This window comes from Ruditapes philippinarum, unplaced genomic scaffold, assembly GCF_026571515.1.
Source record: "Ruditapes philippinarum isolate M1 unplaced genomic scaffold, ASM2657151v2 ctg1308_1_1_1_1, whole genome shotgun sequence".
Taxonomy (NCBI): domain Eukaryota; kingdom Metazoa; phylum Mollusca; class Bivalvia; order Venerida; family Veneridae; genus Ruditapes; species Ruditapes philippinarum.
Genome location: NW_026858950.1, coordinates 13,280 through 31,381, shown reverse-complemented (window position 1 = coordinate 31,381; position 18,102 = coordinate 13,280). Strand labels below are relative to the sequence as shown.

The window sequence follows — 18,102 nt, the reverse complement described above, 5'->3', positions numbered from 1 at the left end:
GAGGCATGCTGCTTTATTTTCTAAACAACAATATCTAATCTCTGCTCAATACTTGCATTTATTTTCCAATACTTTCTTTTAAGAACAGAAAATATATACATGAATTTGGGGCTATTATCTAAGTACATATAAGTATATAGGTAAAAAAAACATGTGTACATAAACATGGAAGAGAACTAAAGTTTATAATATGGTTGTCATGGTTATTATGACAGAATGATAATCAGAAAAATTATGATGATAACAGTATGATAACAGTATGATAATAACAATGCATATATAAAAACATAAACTTGAAATCATAGCTCGGTATTAAAACAATCAAACATAATTACGATAAAAACACTTAAAAAAAGTACAGATTCTATTTACATCAACCCCAAAAAACTATTACAAATAAGTAAAAAAAAAGTACAATAATATGCAAATAAAATTAACAAAGCAATACATGTATAACATGTATAAACATGTGCTGGAATTGTGGATGTTTATTTGATGTGGAATGTAGCGGCAAGAAATTTGTTTTCTATGTAAAATATGTAAAAAAAACCTAAAGCAAACATGTGTAAACATGTAAACATTACAACAAGACATCTTTCTCTAGTGTAAACATTACAACAAGACACCTTTCTCTAGTGTAAACATTACAACAAGACATCTTTCTCTAGTGTAAACATTACAACAAGACACCTTTCTCTAGTGTAAACTTTACAATAAGACATCTTTCTCTAGTGTAAACATTACAACAAGACACCTTTCTCTAGTGTAAACATTACAATAAGACATCTTTCTCTAGTGTAAACACATCTTTCTCTAGTGTAAACATTACAATAAGACATCTTTCTCTAGTGTAAACATTACAACAAGACATCTTTTTCTAGTGTAAACTTTACAATAAGACATCTTTTTCTAGTGTAAACTTTACAATAAGACATCTTTCTCTAGTGTAAACATTACAACAAGACACCTTTCTCTAGTGAAAACATCCCAACAAGGCATCTTTTTCTAGAGTTAACATGACAACAAGACCACTTTTTCTAGTGTAAACATGACAACAAGACATCTTTTTCTAGTGTAAACATGACAACAAGACATCTTTTTCTAGTGTAAACATGACAACAAGACATCTTTTTCTAGTGAAAACATCCCAACAAGGCATCTTTTTCTAGAGTAAACATGACAACAAGACATCTTTTTCTAGTGTAAACATGACAACAAGACATCTTTTTCTAGTGTAAACATCCCAACAAGACATCTTTTTCTAGTGTAAACATCCCAACAAGACATCTTTTTTTAGTGTAAACATCCCAACAAGACATCTTTTTCTAGTGTAAACATATACATTGTACACAAAAAAAGACATCTTTTTCTAGTGTACAAAAAAGACATCTTTTTTCTAGTGTAAACATATACACTAGAACAACACTTTTCTAGTGTCAACATATACCCTAAAACAAGAAATCTTTTGTAGCATAAACATATACACTAGAACAAGACATCTTTTTTACTTTTACTAGTGTACACATATACACAGAACAAGACATCTTTTTCTAGTGTAAACATATACATTAGAACAAAACATCTTTTTCTAGTGAAAACTTTTAAACATTAAAACAAGACATCTATCTTAAGTGTAAACACTAAAACAAGACATCAGTCCCTAGTGTAAACACTAGAACAAGACATTTATTTCTAATGTAAACACTAGAACAAGACATTTATTTCTAATGTAAACATTAGAACAAGACATTTATCTCTAGTGTAAACATTAGAACAAGACATTTATCTCTAATGTAAACACTAGAACAAGACATTTATCTCTAATGTAAACATGTCAAAATAGAACAAGACATTTATCTCTAATGTGACCATGTCAACACTAGAACAAGATATTTATCTCTAATGTAAACATGTAAACACTAGAACAAGACATTTATCTCTCATGTAAACACTAGAACAAGTCATTTATCTCTAATGTAAACATGTCAGAACTAGAACAAGACATTTGTCTCTCATGTAAACATGTAAACACTAGAACAAGGCATTTATTACTAATGTCAACACTAGAACATGACATTAATCTCTAATGTCAACACTAGAACAAGACATTTATCTCTAATGTAAACACTAGAACAAGACATTTATCTCTAATGTAAACATGTCAACACTAGAACAAGACATTTATCTCTAATGTAAACATGTCAACACTAGAACAAGTCATTTATCTCTAATGTAAACAGTCATGTCAACACTAGAACAAGACATTTATCTCTCATGTAAACATGTCAACACTAGAACAAGACATATCTCTCTCATGTAAACATGTCAACACTAGAACAAGTCCTTTATCTCTAATGTAAACAGTCATGTCAACACTAGAACAAGACATTTGTCTCTCATGTAAACATGTCAACACTAGAACAAGACATTTATCTCTAATGTAAACATGTCAACACTAGAACAAGACATTTATCTGTAATGTAAACATGTCAACACTAGAACGAAACATTTATCTCTCATGTAAACACTAGAACAAGACATTAGTCTCTCATGTAAACATGTCAACACTAGAACAAGACATTTATCTCTAATTTAAACACTAGAACGAGACATTTATCTCTAATGTAAACATGTCAACACTAGAACAAGTCCTTTATCTCTAATGTAAACAGTCATGTCAACACTAGAACAAGAAATTTATTTCTAATGTAAACATGTCAACACTAGAACAAGACATTTATCTCTAATTTAAACACTAGAACAAGACATTTATCTCTAATGTAAACATGTCAACACTAGAAAAAGACATTTATCTCTAATTTAAACACTAGAAAAAGACATTTATCTCTAATGTTAACATGTCAACACTAGAACAAGACATTTATCTCTAATGTAAACACTAGAACAAGACATCGATCTTTAATGAAACACAAGAATAAGACATATACTTCTAGTGTAACCAAGTTAACACTAGAAAAAGATATATGTCTATATTATTAACACTAGAATAAGTCAATCTTTAGTGTAAGACATGTAAACATTGGAAAATTACATATCATACTGATGTATAAAAATGAAAACACTGAAACATGGCAAATAGCTCTACTGTCTAAGTCCAACTGCCTCTTATGTATAAAAAAGAAAACACTCTTAACAACATGACTTATCCAATAAAGTACAAGAGCAAAAAGACTTTATCCAGTGTGTCCAATGTAAGCACTAGAGCAAAATATCTATCTCTTAATGTTAACACTGGTGTAAGACATTTGTCTTCAAAAAAAACAACAATAAAATGTAAAGATAATTATCTTGATTGTAAACACTAGTGCAAGACATTTATCCCTTTTGTAAACACTGGAGCAAGAACATTATCTCAATTGTAAACACTGGAGCAAGACCATTATCTATATTGTAACACTGGAATAAGACCATAATCTCTATTGTAAACACTAGTGCAAGACCATTATCTCTATTGTAAACACTGGAGCAAGACCATTATCTAAATTGTAAACACTGGAGCAAGACCATTTTCTCTATTGCAAACACTGGAGCAAGACTATTATCTAAATTGTAAACACTGGAGCAAGACCATTATCTAAATTGTAAACACTGGAGCAAGACCATTATCTCTATTGTAACACTGGAACAAGGTTACATGCTTCTTCTGTGAAAATATAAGCTTATGAAAATGTCTGATGGTTTATCCCCCATCAAAATGATTATACATGTATCAGTAATGCTTTTGTCTATACAATATATCATAAAAAATAAAATATGAAATTGTACAAAAAAATTGTAAAAATATATCTGAATATAAATGGCACATTTAACATAGAAACAACATAAACAATCTTCAAGATGTTAAGACAAAAGAAGTTGCTATTGATTAATAAAATTTTTCCATGCTCTTTCTATTTTCTTTCCTAATTTGTTCATCTCGGAGCTATTCAACATTTTAAAATACTGAGTTTTTACCTGATTTGATTCTAATCCTTCATTGGGAAGAAACTTTAGCCCTTTGATTCTGGGAAGTTTTGGTAAAGTAAAAAGGTAGTACAAGTTTAAATCTTCCGAAAAATGCATGATTCTAAAGAAAATTTCTATAAGGAATCTGTCATATAAGGTGTAAACCCATGTTCAGTTTAATCTCTCCCTAAAAAGTCACTTTTTTCTGTTCTTTTTAAGTTAACATTAGTCAAATTCAAACTGGCAGTTTTGATTGGAATGAATTATTTTTTGATCACTTTGTCTGCTAATGGAGTGCTGGAATGTATGATGTAGTTTGAGAAGTTCTAACAAAACTGTTCCATACTTCTCAGCTCAATGATGTTATATAAAGCTTGTTTCACATCTGGATCCATGTGACCCTGTTAAAATATACAAAACAATATGAAATGTTATTTATATGTGAAATAATATCTCTTAAATGCTTGGGGTGGGGTGGGAAGGAGGGGGGAGGTGTTACGTTCTTTTAATTCAAATCATAATTTTATGTTTCTATAATTCAGTTATTTAAATTTAATTATACAAGTATATCTAGTAACAATATAAATTAAATCATATATCTCTGGTTTTAATATAAATTTAATTATATTTCAGGTAATCTAATTATATACCTGGTAACAATATAAATTTTATTATATATCTCGTAACAATACAAATTTTATTATATATCTCGTAACAATATAAATTTTATTATATATCTCGTAACAATACAAATTTTATTATATATCTCGTAACAATATAAATTTAATTATATATCTCGTAACAATATAAATATAATTATATACCTGGTAACAATATTAATTTTATTATATATCCCGTAACAATATAAATATAATTATATACCTGGTAACAATATAAATTTAATTATATATCTGGTAACAATATAAATTTAATTATATATCTGGTAACAATATAAATATAATTATATACCTGGTAACAATATAAATTTAATTATATATCCCGTAACAATATAAATTTAATTATATATCTGGTAACAATATAAATTTTATTATATATCTTGTAACAATATAAATATAATTATATACCTGGTAACAATATAAATTTAATTATATATCCCGTAACAATATAAATTTAATTATATATCTCGTAACAAAATAAATTTAATTATATATCTCATAACAATATAAATTTAATTATATATCTCGTAACAAAATAAATTTAATTATATATCTCGTAACAATACAAATTTTATTATATATCTCGTAACAATATAAATTTAATTATATATCTCGTAACAATATAAATATAATTATATACCTGGTAACAATATAAATTTAATTATATATCTGGTAACAACATAAATTTTATTATATATCTTGTAACAATATAAATATAATTATATACCTGGTAACAATATAAATTTAATTATATATCCCGTAACAATATAAATTTAATCATATATCTCGTAACAAAATAAATTTAATTATATATCTCATAACAATATAAATTTAATTATATACCTGGTAACAATATAAATATAATTATATACCTGGTAACAATATAAATTTTATTATATATCCCGTAACAATATAAATATAATTATATACCTGGTAACAATATAAATATAATTATATACCTGGTAACAATATAAATTTTATTATATATCCCGTAACAATATAAATTTAATTATATACCTGGTAACAATATAAATTTAATTATATATCCCGCAACAATATAAATTTTATTATATATCTGGTAACAATATAAATTTAATTATATATCTGGTAACAATATAAATTTAATTATATATCTCATAACAATATATATTTAATTATATATCTGGTAACAATATAAATTTTATTATATATCCCGTAACAATATAAATATAATTATATATCTCGTAACAATATAAATATAATTATATACCTGGTAACAATATAAATTTTATTATATATCCCGTAACAATATAAATATAATTATATATATATCTGGAAACAATATAAATATAATTATATACCTGGTAACAATATAAATTTAATTATATATTACCTGTACAGCACTAAGTAAATGAGTCCTATATGTACTGATAACACCACGGTAGTGACCATCTGATTCCTGTAATGCACAAAATATATTCAATATCAAATAGTTTATTGCACGTTCATTACCAAGTTCTATGACTTGTGGTTTATATTTAGCATAAATATTGCATAATATAATGCATATGCATGTGTAAATGAATACATGTACATAAAAATACATAATAATTTTATGACAGAAAAGTATCACTATTTAGTAAGTTATTTAAGCTTATGTACTCAAGGCAAATTTAACCACGGAAATTAATCAGATTTTTTTTCTGAATGTGTTCAGACACAATTCTTTAATAATGAATTTAAATTAATTTTCATGCTTATCACTAAAAAAGTGTGCAACAATTTTGTTGTTGTGTTACCACGATAACAATGACTGTTTCGTCACCTTAATGCAATAACTGGCTAACTCCTTTTAAATTTAGCAGGACTTACCCCGTTACTGCACTAAGATGACTGTTTGAATTTTTAAATTTTTACAAATAAAATTATAATTAGTTAAAAGAATATAAATCTTATCACTTCACTAATTTTATAATTAATGAATAATGGTTATATACATTGACATGAAAATTTTCATTCTATAAACATTAATTAATCTGATAATGTGAGTAACATGAAAATTCAAAAAACTAAAAAAAATGTATAGTAAACACAATCCACCTAATTAAAGCAGCACGCCTCCAGATTCATGCTAATTTGCATGAAAATTTTAACAAATGTATTCAAAAGTAAAATATTGTTAAGTGAACAAAGAAAGTGATTTACACATTGCAAACGGCACTAACAATCCATGTAAATTACCAAAAAGAGGTCAAAATATACATAAATACCTCTTACTGCATTAGTATTAACGCAGCAGAATAATAGCGATTGATACGGCAAAATAAGCAATCAATCGCACATAACATGTAAATAATTGATTAATATTGAATCTTTTTACTTTTCTTAAGATCTTAATATATTTTATAAAGATTAAATTTCTTGAAATATTTTGGCTCATCTGGAGGTGTGCAGCTTTAAAGGAGTATAGAGACTAAATTCTATGTTGAATTCTAACTTACATGGCTTATCTAAATAATAAAGCAATTCCTCATTATTCTAAAAGATTTAGTTTCCTAAACTTATATAAAACTCAACTAAACACCATCATTCTATCAATATTAGTATTATCTATGTCTTGCATTTGGTACTAACTCTTTTAGAAGGGAAAATATTTAATAAGACAAAATGAAAATGTAAAAAAAACTCAATTTTATGTCAGAACAAGGCTGTTAGTAGGACAGCATATCGGCCTGCTCAAACGTTTAAGAGCCTGTATGAAGCAGAATTTTGTATGTTTAAAAAGGGCCATAATTCTGTCAAAATCCATGTTTTCAGAGTTATAGGGCTTGGGCAATGACCTCCTTATTCACTATCAAATAAGTTTCATATCAACTTGCAAGAAAAATCTTAACCAAAATGTGATGCTGACTCCTGGATTAGTGCAATAGCTCTCCCTATTCATTGAATAGTCAAGCTTAAAATAAGATGCCAGATTAACACTGTACTATTGAATAAAAGGCAAAAACAAATGAGAAAATGTGAAAACTCAAACTTGATAAAGTTTGAGACATTTAGACATTTATCAAATTTTCTTGCATCATGTTTTTTAATTAGGTTTTCTGCTCTTAAACTGGCAATGGAGTATACACACAAGAAGAACAACAAAAGTACAGTGCCAAACAGCAATATTAATACTGCCATCTCATGTTGCATTTTTGTGTCTTTGTATCACAATATTGCATCATTTGATCTTAATTTGGCCCTTTGTAAAAAACAGGTGGAAACAGTCAAACAATGATTGTCCTTACACAGAAATATGCAGGATACTATGTGAGTAACTACAGGGAAAGTGCAATGTTATATAGTACAAATTAATTATCATACATCATGTAAAATGCCCCAATTACTAAATATCCCTGAAACACTCAAACATGGGTTTACAATATCCTTAGCAAAATAAGCATAACTCAGCCATGGAGCTCAAGTGTATTTAGCAAAATGAGCAGAACTCGGCCATGGAGCTCAAGTGTATTTAGCAAAATGAGCATAACTCAGTCATGGAGCTCAAGTGTATTTAGCAAAATGAGTATAACACAGCCATGAAGCTGAAGTATATTCAACAAGATGAGCATAACTCAGCCATGGAGCTCAAGTGTATTTAGCGAAATGAGCATAACTCTGCCATGGAGCTAAAGTGTATTTAGCAATATGAACGTAACTCAGCCATGGAGCTCAAGTGTATTTAGCAAAGTGAACGTAACTCAGCCATGGAGCTCAAATAACAGTTTTCAAAATTTAATACATGTATGCAATGATATGCTTATTATAAAGACAAATGACGAGGTTTCTGCTAACTCATCATTCAATCAGTTAAAAACATTAACTGCTACTATTTAATAATTTTCTTCTGGTGTCATGTGAACAAACTTAGTTTGGTGCAACAATCTACCAATAAAAACAAAGGTCAAGGTGGGAACATGAATCTTCACTATATTCCTATGAATAAACCTTATACCCACAGGACTGTGCACCCATACACATCAACGATCATTTCTAGGTGACAAAAATACCTTAAAAAGACACTTCATCTTTATATCTTGTAAACAATCACTCTGCAAAATACTAACTAAGAAACTAATAATAATTTCACATGATATTACAATAATCATTGCACTTTCCCTTTGTAGTCATTTATATTATATATACACACTTACGGACATTTACATTACAAAACAACAACTTTAATGTGACACCAAAAATGCAGCTAGAAACTTACGGCAAGTTGTTGCTGTAGACGTGAAATCTGTATCTGAAGCGAACGTATTCTTCGATCTTTTTCAACAACAACATCTATTGTAGCTTTATCCATTCCTTCCTTGTTATTTACTGTTGTTATTGTTTCTGTATTAACACCACTATCTTGTTTATTTGAATCTTTCTCCTCTTTTTTCTCGTTTAATTCTAATGCTGAACGTAAACTTGCAAGTTCTTCTTGTATTAGAGCATTTGACTTGGATAACTCATTCATTGTCATCTCTAACTGTTCCTTTTCCATCATTAGTACTTCATTTTCCTGTTGAAGTTTTTCTTTCTCCTGAACAACAGCTGGGTCATGATTCTCTACATTAACACTGGCAGTCTGTACATCTAGAAACTCTTGTTCTAGTTTCTCTTTATCCGCTAGCAGGTCGGAATAATCCTGTTCTAACTGGTTATAATCTTGCTGTAACCCTTCCTGAGAACCTTGAACATTTTCAAACTCATCCTGTAATGAATCAAATTCTTGTTGTAATTGGTCCCTTTCATACTCAGCTCTCTGGCAAGTGGTCTGAACACTCTGTATTTCTTCTATGACAATGTCATGATTTTGTTTAAGTTCTTCACAGAATTTTTCCAATTCGTCAACCTTAACTCTTAGCTTATCCCTCTCCTCTACAACTCTAGTGAAATCACTAGCTTTATTACTCTGATTAAGTGCACTAAAGCGTCTCTCAAGATCTTCTTTCTCTTTAAGAGTGCTTCGATTCTGATCATGTAACTTTTCCACCTCGTGAACTAATCTCTCAATATCATCATGCATTGCATTACCATCAGCTAATAGATACTCATTCTCTTTTGCAAGTTCTTGTTTCCCTGTCACAATGTTTTCCATCTCTTCGTGCATTTGTTCTTTCTCCAGCACTAACTGATCATACATTTCTTGCAAGTTGTCACCTGCAATAACAAGTTTGTTATATGTGTCCCTAAGAGCCTCAAGTTCTTCAGTCAACAAAGAGTTCTCCGACTGAAGAGCAGTGTTTTCTTTTTTAATATCATCAACTTCTTGCATTGCAACATTTGCAGGTAGTTGTTCCAAACTTTCACTTTTCTCAGGTGTAATTGCACTTTCAGATTCTAATTCTGTTTTAGTTTTATCTACATTATTACCAGTAGTCAAAGTTACAGTATTTTGCACATCTTGATTAGATTTAATATTGTTTATTTCAGACTTTAATTGTTTAACTTGTATATGCAATTGCGTATTTTCTTCCTCTAACACACGAATGTTCTGTATCTGCTCCTCTGGGAACACATTGCTCTCCTGAATCTGAGATAAAGTTGTGATAATGAACAAGCAAATTACAGTTTAATGTTATGTGTACAAAATGAAATTATGTTTTACAGCACAGTATACAATATAAAATCTCTCTGACAGGTAGAATAGTTTTTTTGCTTTTGTTATGTTTGGTTTTTAAGGTCAAATAAAATTGTACAAGGCAACCTGAAGGATAACCAAATCCCTTTCCGCAGTGGACATGAATGTGTCCTTCTTGACCTTTAACCAAACATGACCTTGATATTGTGCCATGCTATATCATTTCTGCCAAGTTATCTTAAAAACATTGCAGCCGTTTAATGCTATGGAGCGGACACAAAATGTAGAACTAACCAAACATCATCTAATAATGGTGATCACTTGTGCCAAGTTATTTCAAAAAATTTTCAGCACTATAAAATGTTATGGAGCAGAAACGTAAGTGTTATTGCTAGACGCACTGGCGGGCGCACAGACTGAGGCCATACCTATTATCCCTCCCTGCTTTGCAGAAGGGGATTATAAAGTTATATGTCAACTTTCCGGCTCTAGAGATAGAGTTAGACATCAGGTGCCTCTTTTAGCATAAGTTCCCTGAGTAGAACCACCAACATTCCTAAACTATTAAGCTGTTTGTCTCTGGAGTTTCAAACCAGATTGCTTGTTTAATCAACTTCACTCCTTAGATTACTAGTCTTACGCATTGACCACTGAACCACGTAGCCACCAAAATTTTACATGTTTTGTCCTCAGTCCACCTAAACAGCTTTCCTGGATAACTAACCAGTAATAACCAATTTCTCTACAAGAAACATACAACAAATCTAACATATTATAATTATGACAATGTACTCTAAACTAATAACTGTATCATAGATAAAGAATGGTGACCTTTAATAACTAAATGACCTCCAAAGATGGATGACAGTGGCTTAAAATTACTGAAATATTAAAATAAAATTATGGCCTTTTACTGAAAGGTCCTTGATATTTGAACTTTATCCAAGAGTGGTCTTTATTACAAGATTGACAATCTTTATTCTGTCTATATTTTGTCTACCTGATTTTGTAATCTCTGTCGATCTGTCTCAATTTCTTCAAGTTTGCGACGCAGGCGATCTAATTCCGAAGTATCATCCAGTGATGCGAGAGACGAAATACTGCCCGTCTTTTCCTGCAACAATTGAATAGTTTCAAATTATTAAAGGGAGAGAAACGATACAAATATTTGGTATGCAAAGTTACAAGAGTTATTCCTCTTCTTTTGTCATTCATTGAAACTTAAGTTTTTTTTTCTTTTTGTTGATTTTATTGGTGGTAAGCATTACTGATATTCCCCAATATAGTTTTAAATTATTACAGGGAGGTAAATGCTACAAATAAGTGTTATACTGATATATGATTCCCCTTCTTTTGTCAATGATAGCCTATTATTATTGAAACTTTGTTTTTTCTTTCTGTTGATTTTTTTGGTAAGTATTACTGATATCCCCCAATATACAACAAATTGTATTGATGTTGTGTAGTTACTATTTATAACAAGACAAATTCTTGGGCATTTATTTGCATATTCTAATGTTTGTAAAGTTATTCCTCAGTTATATTCATGTTCATACCATGTGACTTTTATGTATTATATAAAGATTGATGGCTGATAGACAGAGGGGGGGGGGAGGGCTGAGTGAGAGGGACTGCTGCTGGTTAATAGACTGAGGGGGAGGGATTTACCCGATTAATACTGTTCAAACTAACTTTAATACTGCAGAAAACCTTAAAATTTACTAATATTCCCAATATGCTGTTTGTTTGTTGGTGATAATTATACAGACTATCAAATAGGTGATATTTAAACATGCACATATATGTTACATTATATGCACACAAAAAAATCACATATCCAATCTACAAATATCAAATGCAGTCTAACATCTTTCAGAAAATGCATGCACACAACTTAAAAAACAATATCAACAAACTGTCAAACTTGAACATAACCCAGTCAGATAAGAAATTGGGGAGAAAAAAGATCTGAACTAAGATAATTATATTTATGGACAAAATTTACAAGCTTTTATAAAACAAAATATGAAAATCTGGGGTAAAAATTCAATCATAAAAACACATTCAGGAATGGTTTATTCTTTAACAAGAAATGTCTCCATGGGACATGGATGTCCGCACATATCCAGTGTTTTGTCAGTCTTCAGACAGATGGACAAAGAGTAGGATGGAGGGAAAAGGGCAAATCTATATGCCTCCCAACCTAAGTGAGGGCATAAGATCAACCCTGTTAAAAGTTTATAAGCCTCAATTGCAAGAGTTTGAGTCTGAGAGTGTACTCTTGTACTGAGTGTACTCTTGTGTCTGAGTGTACTTTTTAGTCTGAGTGTACTTTTGAGTCTGAGTGTATTTTTGAGTCTGAGTGTACTTTTGTGTCTGAATGTACTTTTGAGTCTGAGTGTATTTTTGTGTCTGAGTGTACTCTTGTGTCTGAGTGTACTCTTGTGTCTGAGTGTACTCTTACATCTGAGTGTACCTTTGTGTCTGAGTTTGAGAGTACTTTTGAGTGTGAGTGTAGTTTTGATCCTGTAAGTTTACTTTTGAGTTTGAGTGTACTTATGAGTCTGAGTGTAATTTTGAATCCGAGTGTAATTGTGAATCCGAGTGTAATTTTAGGACTGAGTGTACTTTTGAGTATGAGTGTAATTTTGAGACTGAGTATACTTTTGAGTATGAGTGTAATTTTGAGACAGAGTGTACTTTTGAGTATGAGTGTAATTTTGAGACTGAGTGTACTTTTGAGTGTAGAATATGTTTCAACTTGAAAATTTTGTTGGCCAATATGTCTATTGTCATTCAATCATTCAGCACTCATGTTCATCAAAAGATCGTCTAAAACAATATGTTGCACCCATGACAGGAAATTGAGAATTCTTACTGTTTAATATAAGTTATAAATAACTTGGTTATGTGATATGATGTATATAACAACATATAATTCTGCCATAGTGAACATTCACACATTCATATTGCATGAGTTGATAGTGAATAAAATTGTGATTTAATAAAAAAAAATCTATGTATCTTACCAGTTATACTGGGTGAATCCTTATGATGATTTATAACAAATCATATTTTTTATATAATTATAATAGATTACAGTATTATTCAACAAGTTGTGGTAATATAATAAGGAATTTTATGGTTAAATGTAAGGTATTGTAGTAAATTCAAGTACATGTATATCAATTAACAATATTTTGCAAACAGTTTTTTATTTAGATTCATTTTTGAAAGTCACCAAAATGTTGATACAATCAAATTGTTTCTAATCAATTACTGTTGATTTTTGGGATTTTTTTTTTTTTTTTTTTGGGGGGGGGGGGGGGGGTATGCTTTATTCCTTTTTCTAAAATAACAGTGGGAAAGATGATAAGTTAAACACCCTTAAATGTAAGACAATAAATCTCTTTCACAAATTACATTAGACAAGATATTATACTTAAATATCAGTAGCAGCACAGAAAAAGTCACTACAGTATAGAAATGATCAACTACTAGGACTTAACCTCAGGTACTTAACCAACTATTATTATTAATTTATAAGAAAAAATTATTTAAAATTTTAAAACTAGAAATTTGTTATTTTAGAAAAGTATTTAACAAAAGAGATTCTATTTGCTAACAAAGTACATGATCGTAAAAATGTAGTACAATTATTGTAAAAGAAGTTGCTACTGGAAACAAGTTAACCATAAGATCAAATTTTATTAAGTTGAGGGTAGCTATGTTCTAGCATAAAGTATATAAAGAAAAGGTTTGATAAAAAAAACAAAAGCACCTCATGTGGTGTTAATGCTTGTCTGTTGGAAATTCTAAGTTAAAAAGGGGCATAACTCCAAAAATATTGCTTTCAGAATTATGCCCCTTGTCTAACAACTGCACCTTGTCATGATAAGCAAGTATTCCAAATTTCATGTTGATAGTTTTTGAAATCTTTAAATAATGGACTATAAAAAACTTGTTGCATGACAACCATGCTGACACTGTAGCAATCATAATACCTACGACTCTTTCTTCGAAACACACTAGCTAAAAATGACATATGTCAAAATAAAACAAACTAGATTTGTTTGAGGGCGTAAAAAAATTCTAAGGAAAATATTAAGAGAACACTGTTGGAGGAAAGTTTACAAAAACAACTTCAAAACTGACTTCACACATTTCACTACAAAGTCATCTAGCAAAACAGAGTTAGGAAACAAAAAACAAAACTATCACTTAAATCAAAATATCTCCCATCCCCTACCCTACCCTTTCTCTCCCCTCCCCACCCCTACCTTTTCAATCCTCTCCCCACCCCTACCCTTTCCGTCCCCACATATTTATAATGATTAACTATTCTGTATGGAAGTCAAAATACGACTTTGTTTACATTAATTTTACTAGTATGCTGATAAAATATTTCACATTCAGCGCTATTTTCTTTAAGTGATAAGCATCTCACAGGTTCTTTAATCAGTTATTACAATATCATAAAATATAGAATTCCCCTCTCTACAGAATGAAATATTTATTTATTTATTTTAGAGGAATAATGTACCTTTAAACTGTTTAAAATTGTTTGATATTTTTCTTATTAACATACTATTACATAGACAAAGAGATTGATAGATATATTAATACTTCAACAAGCGTTTTTACTCAGCATAAAGATTATATAGAATGTTTAGACATGTAAAAAATACATGGTAAAGAAAAATCACAATATTTCAAAGAATATCAGCTACCCAATAATATGTAGGTATTAAAATTTTTCAGAATTAAATGATAATATGTATTATGTTCTGTATGTAAATCAAATAGTATATATTTTACTGAACATTTCACTTTTTTCTCTAAAATCTTTCTTTACAAATAATTAGTTTAAACAATCATAATAACAAAATTTATATTTATTTCCTAAATAATGATGGAGTTTTATACATATTTCTAAGACTAAAGCAGAAAAAAATAAGAAACTGTAACTTATAGAAATAGGCAATAATTACATTAAAATGCTTCTCTAATTAATCTACCGGTGTTTTTATGGCTAAATATGAAAATAGTGGGAAATAAACAACGTTGTTAAAAGAAAAGAAAATATAAAACTACGGGTAACATAACAGGTCTTTGGTAGCAATGTTCGCGACAAGAGAGAAATGGGTCTTTAAATATTCTCCGCACGCAAAAGACTAGTTAATGTTGTTCCATTTTTCTGAAACAATTTCAAATACATTATCCCTGACTGTAAATAAAAACTGAGAAATCCTAAGTGTAGATATTTATGATATTAAGTCTGTGCACTCGAGACATTAATGAATGATATTGTAAATAAAAGGTAATGGTAAGGTCTGGTTTTATTTAGTGTCAACTATGAAAGGGCCAGCATTTTGATTATGAGCCTTTTGTTGCATCATGAACCCTCCATTCATCACTATGCAGGGGCCCAGGCGGGGGCGTAATAGAAAATCGTAACTCATCATTTAACCCTCGGGCTCCAAGGCATTCTGACGAGTCAGAGAAATTCTTCCTTCATTAACAGCTTGCTTGATCCTGTACACTTTTTTATTGGTCTATTTCATAAATTGATGCTCACATTAGATTTTTATTCAATTATTGTAAAGTTCCAATATTAAGCATTATTTATGAAGATATTACCGAATTTACCATTTCATGTAAATAAAGGGAGGTAATTAGAAATGTATTTAAAAAGAAATGAATGCATATAATTTATTGATTACATATAATGTGCACAAATATTTGCAGTACATATTTTACATATTCTTGTATGTTTGAAACTTGCTTTATTTACATAATTATATATATACATATATAATTTCTTGGAAAAGTGGTATACACACAGGTACAATATCAATCACAAAACATACAGGATCTTTAATGAAGACATTCATAACATATCTTTATATCCATTTTACATGAAGACACTCATGGTGGATTTTGTACCCTTCCCTAAATAAGATATTCATGATAAATCATTGTAGCTTTTCCCAAATGAAGACATTCATGATGGATTTTGTACCCTTTCCCAAATGAAGACATTCATGGTGGATTTTGTACCCTTTCCTAAATAAAGACATCCATGATAAATCAGTGTAGCTTTTCCCAAATGAAGACATTCTTGATAAATCAGTGTAGCTTTTCCCAAATAAAGATATTCATGATAAATCATTGCACCTTTTCCCAAATGAAGACATTCATGATGAATCATTGTAGCTTTTGCCAAATGAAGACATTCATGATAAATTAATGTAGCTTTTCCCAAATGAAGACATTCATGATACATCAATGTAGCTTTTCCCAAATGAAGACATTCATGATAAATCATTGTAGCTTTTCCCAAATAAAGACATTCATGATAAATCAGTGTAGCTTTTCCCAAATGAAGACATTCATGATAAATCATTGTAGATATGAAGACATTCATGATAAATCATTGTTGCTCTTCCCAAATTAAGACATTCATGATAAATCATTGTAGCTTTTACCAAATAAGGACATTCACGATAAATCAGTGTAGCTTTTCCCAAATGAAGACATTCATGATCAATCATTGTAGCTTTTCCCAAATGAAGACATTCATGATAAATCATTGTTGCTTTTCCCAAATGAAGACATTCATGATCAATCATTGTAGCTTTTTCAAAATAAAGACATTCATGATGAATCTTTGTACCTTTTTTGAAGCAACATGCCTCCAAATTCATGCTATGAAAATTTTAAAATGCATATAAAAGTAAAATATTGTGAAGTGAACAAAGACTGTCATTAACACATTGCAAACATCCCACTGTAGGGATGGTAATCAATACAGAAAAATCAAGTCATTAACCACACATAACATGTATATTATTACTTAAATCTTGAAGGTTTTTGTATTTTTCTTAGTACATTTTGTTCACATATAATTTGTCTTGAAATTTTTTGGTTCATCTGGAGGCATGCAGCTTTAAGAGAAGGATATCAAGAAAGTTGTATGTAAACTACCGTATCTTATAATGAGTTGCTTGGTATGATAACATAATAATGTTGTAATACAATGGTATGGAACATGATAAAGCTGTGAAATACGGGTGTGAAATGTGGGTCTGTAAGAACATAATGTATTTTTAATACTCTGTTCTCAAACATAAACCATGACTATTAAGATCTTATGTCCTAAGGGGAGATAATTCTTTATCCCAACTAACACAGTAAAGATAGAAACTCACACAAGGTAATCTATGCCTATTTCAGCAAAACACTCACTGTTTAAAGACTGCATGCAATAAAGGTAAGAAATATGTTAAAACATTTATAGGCATTACAAACTTAGAGGTATGACAATTATTCTAATTCCACTTGTGTACAGATGTTCTTGACAGTTTTCAACTTTTATAATTCAATCAAAAAAGCATGAATGTAAAATTTCTGACAATAAACAATATGTTATTATAACTTGCCTATTGATTTTTTATAAACTTACAAGTCAATATAAAAGAATGAAAGGAGATCAGAAGATACAGTATAAAACTGCCTAGAGAAGAAATAATAACCGGTGTATTCTATGATAATGAGAGAGATAAAGGGAGGTAAATCATTAATGAGTGCAGTAGCTATGGTGTGCATGTTGAAACATAGAAATAATCTAGTATACTAAACTTACATGTAAACGTTCTCGTAATTGTTTATTATCCTGGCGAAGTTGTGACACCTGGTTCTGGAGAAGAAGCAATGTTTGAGGCTTGTGATCTATAACAACTGTTTGTTTATGACCTGAAAGAAACAAAAACAACAACATTCATCTGTGGTTTAGGTAATTCATCTATCAATACCTCACATAAATTCTGAAAATAATTAACTTTATAAGTGCATTAAATCTTT

General features: G+C 29.7%; 1 protein-coding gene across 1 annotated transcript; it reads right to left on the bottom strand.

Annotated features, from left to right (window-relative positions):
• Positions 1-3,709: 3,709 nt before the first annotated feature.
• On the bottom strand, positions 3,710-18,019 carry LOC132754760 (ankycorbin-like). Its single transcript, XM_060745450.1, has 5 exons — positions 17,885-18,019; positions 11,240-11,353; positions 8,881-10,191; positions 6,016-6,081; positions 3,710-4,367 (listed from the first exon to the last, which is right to left on the bottom strand). The coding sequence occupies exons 1-5, from the start codon at positions 18,017-18,019 to the stop codon at positions 4,293-4,295; spliced, it is 1,701 nt and encodes a 566-aa protein (XP_060601433.1). The 3' UTR covers positions 3,710-4,292.
• Between the last annotated feature and the right edge of the window lie 83 nt (positions 18,020-18,102).